This window comes from Eulemur rufifrons, chromosome 7 (genome assembly GCF_041146395.1).
Source record: "Eulemur rufifrons isolate Redbay chromosome 7, OSU_ERuf_1, whole genome shotgun sequence".
In the NCBI taxonomy this organism is placed as follows: domain Eukaryota; kingdom Metazoa; phylum Chordata; class Mammalia; order Primates; family Lemuridae; genus Eulemur; species Eulemur rufifrons.
Window position 1 is genome coordinate 76,712,474 of NC_090989.1, and position 12,359 is coordinate 76,724,832.

General features: G+C 42.7%; 1 protein-coding gene across 3 annotated transcripts in view; it reads right to left on the bottom strand.

Moving 5' to 3' along the window:
* ST6GAL1 (ST6 beta-galactoside alpha-2,6-sialyltransferase 1) overlaps positions 1-12,359 on the bottom strand; it is a 125,799-nt gene that overhangs the window by 36,405 nt on the left and 77,035 nt on the right. For 2 of the 3 annotated variants that reach the window (XM_069475209.1, XM_069475208.1), the window contains exon 4: positions 1,123-1,243. Coding sequence is in view for 1 of the 3 variants with exons in the window: in XM_069475207.1 (XP_069331308.1) it covers positions 344-419 (76 nt within the window). In the remaining 2 variants the exon portion in view is untranslated. Of the gene's footprint in view, positions 1-343; positions 519-1,122; positions 1,244-12,359 lie in introns of those variants that run through there. The other variant, XM_069475207.1, reaches the window with a different exon arrangement.

Sequence of the window (12,359 nt, forward strand, 5' to 3'; positions counted from 1 at the left end):
GACGAGTACCCCCAAACAGCCAGGCCCACAACAGTCCTGCCACCATCACATGGCCTCAGCCTTCACGGCCTGTGCCTCGTCATGACCTCAGAGCACTCATCTGAAACTCCGTATCAGGGCTCACGTGTTCCCTAGTCACCACCCTTGGCTGAGGCTCCAAGGCTACCAGGTGGCTAGAGTTTCTGGTCACAGGCACGTAGAGGTACAAGACCCTTTCTCATCTCGCAAGCTGTTTTAAGGAGACAGAGACTGAAGAAGTTTCATCTAAACAGCCTAAATGAGGAAAAGGAGGAAAAAGAGTAGCAAATTTTTCTCCACAGAGTCTTTAGAAAAACACACCAACCTTTGAATTTTCCAAACCAGACTAGTTTCTTCAGCCTCCGGGCGTTTGCACTGCTGCATTCTCTCTCCTTGTCCATTTGCCTCTTAGCTCTGACAGCATTGCCTTTCTGCTTCTGCCTGTTGGTGGAGATCACCTCCCCTTCAGCACTACCCCTGCTCCCTGCTGCTGCCAGCCAGTGCTTTGCAATGCTTGCTGTTCATGCTTGACTTTACTGCTAAAGAAGAACTCCTGGCATTATTTCTGAAACCCCAGTACCCAGCACAGTGCTTGAAGCACAGTACCTAGTCAATAAAGGATTATTGAACTGATGTGAGTGTATCAATGAATCCTTACAATCACTATGAGGGTTCTAGAAGAAGAATGCAACAACTCGCATTATCACCTAGAGAGACTAAGCCAACACTGAACCAGCAGAAAGAAACGCTCAAAGTAAAGAATCTGGTCCTAATCCACACATCATGACATGCTCAGTATCAACTGCAGTGCCTGGCACACAGTAGGTGCTTAAAAATGGTTGAACGAATTACAGAACTACTCAAATCTTATAATTATAGCTTACAAAATGGACAAGCCACCTATCCCCTCCCCAATCCCTTAATGAATCAGTGGTTACAGAGGACTTAAAAAACAAACAAACAAACAAATAAAAAAATAAACAAAGCAGCAAAGCTGTAACCAGACACTAAGATCCTGAGACTCCTTGCCAGCACACTCTACCACACCATTTTTTATTCAGGAATGAACCCCTTTGCTAGCCCATGCCTCTAGGTGCTCCTTACCTGCTCTGGCTAATCCCCCTCCAGGTCCTCAGGAACTAGCACCGTGCTTCCATGGGAGGGAGGTTCACTTTATTGGATCTGGAGGCCAAGGATCATTTTTCTCAGGATGATCAAAAAACATCTGTAAGGAAAAAAAGAAAAAAGAGAGAGAGATTGAGAGACGAAGTGAGAGGGGCTTTCCAGCAGAGGCAGGGTTAAACATTAACAAGACGCATAGGTGCTTCTGCAGCCCTGGGCTATGACTCAACCCAGGAAGCCCTGAAGGCTCAGAAAGGAGAGAAGAGCCAATTACAGGTGCAATGCTCTGGATCTGTGAACAGCACAGAAATAGACTGATGCCAAATAAGAATGTGCTAGAAAGATAAAGCAGGCACCACTAGGACCAACCTAGGAAGAACAATTGTTTAATCTCTGGCTTGCGGATAAATACAGAGTAATTAGGTTCATCCCAAAATAAATTCCAGACAGATTTTCAAAAAATTATCTATTTTCAAACACTATTTAGTGATACATAAAAGTTCAATCAGTATAATTTTAACTGAAAAAATAGGTTATAAAACTGTAAATACTATCCAAATTCAGAAAAAAATACATGTGAGAAAGAGAAAGTACTAGGAAAAAATACACCCAGGATGGTAGAATAATGGATGTTTTTATTTTTTATAACTTTGTATATATTACCAAATTTCTAAAATGTCCATGCATTACTCAAGTTTGAAAAAATATGAAAATGTAATTAAAGAAAGCTAAAAATATACTAAAGAGTCTATATTTGCCAGCACTTTCTTCTTTTGATGCAATGTAGAAAAATAGCAAAGAAAAAGTTTAATAGATTCAGTTCCAAGAAAATTTCAACTTCTATACAATGAAAAATATTATAACTACAGTAAGAAGGAAAACAAGAGTCAAGGTGTGAAAAGGGTTAATGCATTAAAAGCCTCCCAAAACAAAGAAGCAATCAATGTGAACAGACAAATCACAAAATAAAAAACACAATTAACAAGCATATGACATTATAGTTAATCTTGAGAGAAACACAAGAGGGGCAACTAGAATACTAAGATATTAGTTTTTAGAATTTATGTTGGTCAGCAATCTTCAAAATGCTAAGACGCATGCTGGACAGATTATAATGAAATTGGTATGCATTTGAAGGAGCAACATAAATTAATTTAGCCTTTCTAGAAAGTATTCAAGTCATAGAATTAAAAGCTCATAACCATGATATAAGAGTGAATAAATAAATAGTTCAAACAAACAAAAAAGATTATATACTTCAGTTTTCTCACATGTAAAATGATTCTCTACCTTACATAATTGTGATGAAAATTGAAGAGGATTAAGAAGATAAAGAATGTGAGTTCTAAAAAGCAATATATGTATATATATATATATATAAGAAAGAAAAAAGTTTTTCATTTCAAACTTATTTATAATGGTGAAAATCCATTGACAACTAAGCTTCCAGCAATACGGAAATAGCTAAACTATGGTACATCCACCTGGGAAAAAATATACAATTGTGTATGAATTTATGTAGCAGTAAGGAAGGAACTACTTTAAAAATTATAATGAAAAAAGCAAAATAGAAAATGTTATCTGTGCACACACCATTGTGACTAAAAGTTATGCATGTCCAAGTATCTAGAAAAAATGTAAATGGTTGAGACCTGAAAACAGTTCATCAGCAAACCGATTCATTTTCATCAGTTGACTTGCTTTATTGTTCTTATTATGTTAGTTGAGTAATTAAGGCCAAACTGTTGGGGACCATACTGAAAATACACTGCAGCCTTGTGTATCAACTTGATGCACAATATTAGGTTGGCCTCGAGGCCTGTCCTAGGAGATCCAGCCTTCACAGAGCCAAGAGGAAGCCACGTGGACTTAACTGGCTTTACCCTAGGAACTAGGGGAAAATCCTCTGTTGAAGGCGAGGAGTTCAGGTTGGGAGAGCCCCAGCTTTTCATGACCAAGAGACAGGCAGGCAGGTACGCCCTGGGTGTCACTGCCCGAGCAAAAGTCAAAAATGCCACTCTGTTCTTTGTCAAAAAATTCCGGGCTCTTCTTATCAACTCAGAGAAGAACTGGTTCCCAAGCAGCCTCCTGGGAAAGTCAGAAAATATCTCTGATATCTATCCCTCTTTTCATGGTATGCATTTCCTATGTGGCATGAGCATTTGTAATTATGCATGCATTCATATTAGTACTTGATTACTGTCAGTCCCTGCCTACTAAAAATATAAGCTCCAGGAGTAGGAACCTTGTCAGCCCCCTGCACTACTATCTCCAGTGAGTATCTCTAGACACTTGATGAGTGTCTAGCACATAGTAGGCACTCAGTAAGTATTTGTTAAATGAATAATGTGGGAGGGTTGCCAGCTCTTATCACGGACATCACTGATGAAAAAGGCTCTTTCTTAGCCCCCTACAGAGAACACTGTGGGCAGCCATCTGACCTTTGCACAACATCTCTTGCCCGTGAATGCTGGTTCGCTGCCATCCCCCAATGCAGGAGCTGCTAGTACATGAGACTTTTGTTTGAGTCCAGCTCACAGACATCAGAAGAGTGCATCGACCCCAGCTCTTCCACCCTCATGTCAACTGCATTTGCTCAGAAAGACTTGCCCTCTAAGAAGATAAAAATCACTCCTTGCTTTTAATTTTCAAAAATCAACCAGTTGAAACAAAAGTGGTGAAACTGTCTATCTAGATCTATTGTAGGTGATGAGGACCTCCCAAAAATAGTCCCTGCTGCTGATGAGACTGCAACACTGGTGATCTTCAACCAGCTACAGAAGTGATAACAGAACCCTCAACTTTCTGGGTGAAAAACTTTAACGATCATGACAATAATAGCTACCATTTATTTAGTACTAGCTATGTGCTAAGCACTGACTATAGCTTAGGGGTTAAGAATACAAGCTTTGGAATCAGACAAATTAGGGCAAGAGCCCAAACTCTGCCTCTCACCAGGTACGTGACCTTAGGCAAGTTACTCAACTTCTGAGACCCAAGACTTAACACTTCTTTATCTGTAAAATGGGAATGATAATTACTATCTAGAATCAAGTAAGATAATACACCTAAAGGGATTGCAACAGTGCCTGTGACAAGTATTTCCCACATCACTTCATTTACTCCTCACCACCCCCTCCTCTGTGGATACCATTACTATCCCCATTTCACAAATGGGGAAACTGAGGCAGGGAAGATAAGTAATTTGCCCAGATTTAGTCAAGCGACACTCCAAATGTTCCAGGCCTTTTCATGCCTTTGTAGCTCTGCACATCATGCTCCTTCTGCTTGGACTGTCCTTTCCTACCCTGTTCCCATGGGGCCGCACCCAGCCTCCTATACCAGCTCAAGCACCCCTTGACTCTGACGTCTGCCCTGGCTCCACAGCAATCGATGTGGCTCCATTGTGCCTGTTCAGACTCATCAGATTACACAACATTTATCAATCAGTTTGCAGGTCTATCCCAACCAGATTGAGAGCTCCTTTAAAACATATCTCTGGTCCCCCACATCTAGCCAGGCCCTGGGCCATAACTAGGAAATGCTCAGTCAAGTCTGAATGAAAGAATGAAAGAATGAAGCTAGCTCCTGACACCACTGTGGCCCCTCCCATGGTCTTCAATTGTTAGAACGATCCCCACCCACCCCCAACCCTCATCTTCAATTGCTAGAATCCCCTTCACAGCACTGTCACTGCAGATGCTCATTTTGTCTGCACTGAATGACAGGGAATTTACCACCTCCCCAGCTTGTACACGGCTGTGACAGTAGCTCTGCCACTCAGAATGATCTTAAAATTGAGGGAAACCAATTTTCTATAAAAATAAACCCAGTGGTTTAAGCTCTTTTGTCCAGAACCACATTGACTCAGATGGAAAAACTCTAACATTTGTTGAGCACACACTGTTTGTCAGGCTCAATGTTAAGAACTTCACATGCATCTGTTACAGTGCGGAGTGCAAGAAATGACCACCTAGAGATCGAATTGAGCCAAGTTAGGAGTCTTTATTAGCTGGCCAGCGACCACCTCCTGCCCTGTTTGGGTACAGGTACAGAGACTGGTGCTGAGCCGAAAAAACAGGGAGATTTTATATTATCCTAAGTTAGAGCTACGTGACTTTAGGCACAGTGGTTGAAACAACATTACGTCATCTTCTCCATAGCTGTGGGGCCCGGGACCAGCCTCGGACCACCCATTTCAATTACAGTCTTTAAGCAAGCAGGTTACAGAAGTAGATAGCATCAATTAAGGAACATTCTTTTAGGCGTGAAGCAAGCACAATAAATTTTAACTAAAGACAGCAGGAAAGTTTGAACAATCGGTTACAAGTTAATTGCTTTGATTTATCTCTGCAGGGTACTTTTTCCCAATTACAGACATAGGTCAAGCAAACATAGGTCACCTAGCGAGCAAGCATAGGTTTTTGAGTGGGCCTTTACACATCGACTCATTTCATCCTTGCAGCAACCCTGTGCAGAAGACGCCACCATCTACCCCATGCCCGTTGCTGCAATCTTCTCCCCCACCCAAGAAACTCCTCTTCACTCCTTGAGTATTTTATTTTCTGGCTTACTGTAACTCTCCCCAATATGATTCCTGTTATAACTTTTAGTGATAGCACTATCTACCTATAGGATGGTCTAGTCCTCTGGCTTCACAGTTCTTTGTTCTCCTCAACCTCAACAATTGTGACCTCAGTCGCTCACTTCCAGGGTCATATTTTTGATCTTGTTATTTCCAAAAATATATACCCCCTCCATAATCCTGATTTCAGGCAACCCCTCTCCAATCACTACTCCTGTCTATGCAGCTTATTCCAACTAGTACCCCAACCCCAAAAAGCTTCTGTGGTTAATCCCACCACCTGCTCACCCACCGTCCCTCACTTCCCTCATATCCTCACTTCCCTTCCTACTCATCTTAAATTCCGTGGTCAATCATTAAAATGAATCCCTTGCCCTCTCTTATCACACATGGTTGGCTAAAACCCAATCTTGTTTAAATCCAATTCTCTGTCCCACTCCACACCTGCAACCATGCAACTCAACAAGGCTCGAGAAAATCACACCATGATACGCACTAATTTCACTTCAAGTTCACGATCACCAAGTGCCAGTGGGTCCTTAATGCTCCGCAGCAATCATATGCTACTTTCCCAGTCTATTCATCTGCCACTCACCTAATACTTGACTTCCTCCTTTCAATTTTACTCTGGCCTAATGAACTTGCCACTTGTTCATGGAGAAAACAGAAGCTACTAGATTAGAACTTCCTCAAGCCCCCACCACAGCCCACTTTATCTGCATTTATGCCCACATAGCTCCTGTTGCTACAAATGAACTGGCTGTGTCCAACACTTGCAATAACCAACATTTGTCCACTAGATCCTACACACTCCTGTCTACTTAAGGAAATTGTTCTAAGACAACTCCCTTTTTCTTTTGCACCAAACAAGTATTTCTCTCTCAAAGATTATACCCATCAGCACATAGATATGCTGCTATTCTCCTATCTTAAAAAACAAAACCAAAAACAAAGCCCTCTTTGATTCAGACAGCCACCACTTGACCCCATTCAGCCTTAGCACCACTAGACAGTCTGTGCCCTCCGATGGAAGGCAATATGAAGCACAGAGTATCACCTAGGAAAAGTTGTTGCCCAAAATGTTTAATTTGGATATTAGCAAGCCTTTATATGCAATTCTAGTTTTTAGGGAATGCAGAAGAAAAAAGAACAAGTTAAATGACACTACAGGGAAGTTATCATACAAATCCAAAAAGTAAGACTTTCTGTAAGACAACTGAATTGGTTTCATTAAAAAGTAAATGGACATGAACAAATGGCTTAAAAGACAAAACAATTATATGTAATATGTAGACCTTGTCTGAATCTAGTCTGTAGACTGGGAAAGATGAATAGATTGGGAAGAGGAATTTGACACCTTTGGGGACAAATGGGGATATTTGAATATAGATTGGGTATTATATAATATTAGGAAACCATTGTTAATTTTGTTAGGTGTAATGATGGTATCATGGTTATATAAAAAAAAAAAAAGTCCTATGCATGTGAAGTGGTAAGATATGAAATCTACTTTAAAATATTTCAGCCAAAAAAATAGATAAAGCAAATAGGAGAAAAGGCAATATCATTTTTATATGTATTCAAATTAAACTATTTAAGAAACAAGAGAGATTTATAAACTCCTTTGTTCTTGGATGATAATATTGTTTGGGAGTGGGGAGAGTTTAAAAGAACTCAAAGAAAATGGGATAGACAATTGTTTCTGTTTTTCTAAAGGAGTCAACTGAAAAAGACATATGACTTTACCAAAGTCACATATGCAGCCATTACATGAATTCTAAATAAATTTCATTTCCATGCTGCTCCCCCTAAACCTCTTGACCTCATTCCTCCTTCCAGCCCCTGCCCTGTTTCTCTTTCCTTTACTGTGAAATCCCTTGAAAGACCATCCATAGTAACTGTTTCCAATTTCTGTCTTCCCATTCTCACTTGAACCCACCCCAAGCAAGCGTCCCATTGCATGAACCTGCTCTTGTCAAAGCCCATGACCTCTGTGTTGCTGACCAAGTGGTCACGGCTGGGTGTTCACCTTATTCAGCCCGCCAGCAGCTGGCCACCTCGTCCTCCTTCATGCTGTATTCACCCGGCTTCCAAAACCTACACTTCTAATTTTTCTCCACCTCACTGTTCACACCTTCTCCGTAGTCTCCATGGCCGGTTCCTCCTGGTCTCCCCTCTACCTGCTGCCCGGCAGAGGTGGGGAACCTGCGGCCTTAAGGCCATGTGTGGTCTTCTAGGGCCTTAAGTGCAGCCTTTTGACTGAATCCAAATTTTACAGAACAAATCCTTTTATTAAAAGGGGTGCAGCAGAGAAAGATGAAGTCTTTCTTGCCTTCTTTGGTGATTAAAAAAGAACAATCTTGAAATCAGAAGGCGACAAGCTCCCCACCCCAGAGTCTGCATGTTGTTCCGCCTACACTCAGTGTCTACAGTTTGTGAGCATCTTGTGGTCTGTTTCACTCCACCCAGCCCACAGTGTGCACGCGATGCACGCTTGTTGCAGTGCACTAAAATGAGTTCAGAAAGCATGTTCTGTCAGTGAATTTCTATACAAAGGAAGCCTTTGGGGAAAAAAGCAGTGCAGAGATGGGGATGGCTGGAATAAAACATTGTACTCACTTCACTACTTACCCTCCAGTCTACTATCCGTGGAGGGGACACAGCATCACAGAGCACAATGACTCTCTGACTTAGAGCACATCAGAATTATTAAAACTACTTATTAAAATGTAGGTTCTTGCATCTGTCTCAATCATTCTGACTCAAGTAGTCTCAGGGGTCAGGAAGTGCGGGGAGTGGGAGGCTTGGAAATCTGCATTTAACAACCATCCCAGGTAACTAATTCAAAGGCAAGGGGTCTATACAACACACTCTTGAGAAACAGGTAATGGAGGACAGTGCTACCCAAAGAGAGGTCTGCCGATAAGTGCTGGTCTGAGAAAGCTTTTCAAGGTACAGGGTGGGAAAAGTACAGAAATTGAGTGCAAGCAACTTTTACACTTCTAAAAGAGTAATTTTATGCTTGCTGAATTTAATAATTTTTAAAATGAGGCTTGTATTTTGAATGTCCTTTTTTTATTTCATTATTCTATAATCCATCTTTATTGTATTTTACAAAACTATTGATGTGTGACAAATTGGGGAAAAACCCAGTTCTTTACCACCAATAGTTTGAGAAGCTTTGGCTTTGGAGAAAGAGCTCACTCAGGCTACCATCTCAAAAACCTAGACTCAAATCCTGGCTTTTGTACCTGTCAAGTTATATAATCTTAGGCCAGTTCATCAACTTCTGTGAGCCTTGTGTCTTCATCTATGAAGTATGGATAATAACACTTAAAAGTTTGCCTCTGCAGGGTTGCGGTGACAATTTATTGATAGATGTTATCACTTTGTTTTGGCTAATAATTATTGAGCTTTTACTAAGTGCTAAATGCTGTATAGTCAGTAAAGTTCCTGCAGTTGGGTAAAGCTCTGTGGCAACAATAGTGCCTGAAGCGAGTACTGTCACCACCAGACTTCACAGAGTCCCCGAGGAGCTTGTCCAGGTTGTGTGGCTCCAATGCCTGGGCTCCTAAGCCTCTGAACTCTCTCGAGTGGGAGCCAGCATGGGTCAAAACATTAATAGTTTTGTCAACATATTTCTGACAAGTCACTATTTTGCTCAAAAGTGCAGCAAAGATCAGAAAAGTGATAAGCAACAAGAAACTTACAGCTAGTGAACCTGAGAGTGAAAAGAAGCCATGAGAGATTCGCAGTGTCTGAGAAGCTGCAACTGTTTGCAAGTATTTACCTGAATGAGGACAAGCCCAACCGCAAGGCCAATGGAGGGGCCAGGAGATCCTGCCCAGATCAAAGCCCTGAAGATAAACGGGCTTTCATTCCCACCTGACTCAACTGTTCCAGACTTAGGCTGCAAAAAGGGGCTCTTACCAGAGATTAAATTTTTTCCCAGCCGGGCAGGCACTGATGGAGAAGATAATGAGGTCCTCAGAAACGCCTGAGTACATTTCCCCAGAAGTTTTCTAAGAGCCTAGAGAACAGAACTTTGGTTGGCTGGGGGGCGGGGGGTGGGGGGGCGGCGTGCTGAGTCCCCACCATGTATAGGGCAGCGGTCCCTGACCAGAGCCAGGCCCTCAGAACAGATAAGGAGAGCTCTGAACTCAAGTCAGGACTAACAGAGCCATGGCAAAGGGAAATCATGGGCCATTTGCTACGTCTTCAACCTTGCCCCGGACAGACAGAAGTACATTTGTAGAAAAATTTGTCTTCCTATTTGACAGGTGCCTGGTGACAAGTAGGCCCCTTACACGCCAGTAGCTCCCCTTCTGCACAATGCTCACTCCCTACTATAAGCACCAGCCCCAGCATGCGTCTCCCCGGCCTCACCACACCAAAGACCAACCTGCATTCCGCTCCACACACCAGAGGTAAACAGAGGAGGCGGGAGCGCACAGGCTTATAAAGAGGGTTGAGAAAACACAGCTCCCTCCCAGGCAACACACCCAGCCCTTCCTTCCTCCTTACCCTTACCTATTACCACACCCCCCAAACTACAGAGAGGCAAAGAGAAAAGAAAATGGGCCCACCTCCTCCTCAGGAAGAGGAACTGTCTCACCTCCTCCTAGTCTTTACTATCCTCCACCACTTTCTTTTTTCCCCCGTGGTAATTTAAAGCAAATGCCAGACTTCATACCAGACCCCCATACCAGCTGTTCCCAGCTGAGGTTCCACCAAAAAATTAAACCCTAATGTCCTAAGACAGTCATTACATGCAATGAGTTAACTTACCTCCCTGGCATCTAGAATGATAGGAGGTATGTTTCATCCTTGGGAGAACTGAGAACAAAAGCCCTCAAATAACTTTCTATGCAGTTTAATTCTCTAGTATATGAGACACACACACGTACATCAGGTTCTGCCAGAGACTATATGAATATATATGAAAATTAAATATGACCACAATGCCAGGATCACCTAATATCCAACTCATTTTCAAATTTTTACCAATTCTCTCCAAAATGTCTTTTATACTGAATTGTTCAAATGAGGAATCAAACAAGGGCAGCACATTTTGTTTGAATGATATGCCATTTTCAGCTCTCTTTGAATCTAGCACCACGCTCTAACCAACTGAGCTAACCAGCCAGCTTCTCTTTGAGTCTATAACAGTTCCCCACTTTCTTATTTTGTCTTTCTCATGGTATATGGTTGCTAAGGAAACTAAGTCATGCGTCCTATGGAAAGGCTTGTGTTCTGAGTCCGGCGGATGACTTCCTCATGGTTGGCCTAGTCCTCTTTGCTCTGCGTTTCTTGTAAACTGAGTGTTAGGTTCCAAGGCTTGTTGAGATTCAGTGGTTTCGAGTTCAATGGTTCTCTCAGTTTTTTTATATATATCTAAAAAGATCCAAGTCCTGGTAGTCTAAGGGAGTTGGGGGTGGAGGAAATGAACAGGGGGCCGGAGCTCTACTTTGCAGTGGCCCCAGTGCCTGTGAGAAACATACACAATACTCATAATAGGTCATTCACTCAGCAAGTGCTCGTTGTCTACTGTGAGCCAGACTGGAGACACAGGAGTACAGAAACCACCAGACACCCCCAACCCCTAATGCTGCCTTCTAGGCAAGGGGTAAATAGTCAAACAAACTATGTATGTGGTGCTTTGCAAGGAGATAAATGCTATGTAGAAAACTAAAGTAGGGAGGAGGGATAGCGACAGCTTGGGTGGTGGGGTGGAGATTTAAAGTACATGGCCAGAGAAAACCTCACCAAGAGGGAGACATTTGAGCAAGGATTGGAGGGAGGTGAATGAGGGAGTAAGGCAGATTTCTGGGGGAATAGAGTTCCAGGTAGAGGGAACAGCAGAATACCTAGGGAGGGGCATGCCTGGCGTGTTTCAAAAATAGCACAGAGGGCCAGGCGAGGTATCTCACACCAGTAATCTTAGCACTATGGGAGGCCAAAGCAGGAGGATTGGTTGAGGCCAGGAGTTTGAGACCAGCCTGAGCAAGATCAAGACCCCATCTCCACAAAAATAGAAAAATTAGCCGGGCATACTGGTGTGCGCCTATAGTCACAGCTACTCGGGAGGCTGAGGCAGGAGGATCCCTTGAGCCCAGGACTTTGAGGTTGCAGTGAGCTATGATGATGCCACTGCATTCTAACCTGGGCAACAAAGCAAGACCCTGTCTCAAAGGAAAAAAAGAATAGCACAAAGGCTGGAGCAGAGTGGGCGAGGAGAAGGGTAGTGTGAAGGATAGGGTAGTGTATATGAGTCCAGAGAGGTTTTAGGAGCCAGATCACACAGGTGATCTTACTGGTGTAAGAATTTTGGCTTTCACTGTAAGACTTGGCCGGCTTATGTCTGAAAGGGATCATCCTCACTGCTGCACGGGAAGCCACTGACTGCTGCACGGGAAGCCACTGCGACAGGCAGCAGGCTCCGGGAGTGAAACCAGGATCACCTTTCAAGAGGATACTGCAACAATCCAGGTGAGAAAGGCTCACAATCCCACTTAATGGGCTCCTACCAGGTGCTAACTCTTTAAATATTCCCAAATTTAATCCTTACTCCCACCTGGGGTGATGGACTATTAACAATCCTCTTTTATTTATTTATTTATTTATTTTGAGACAG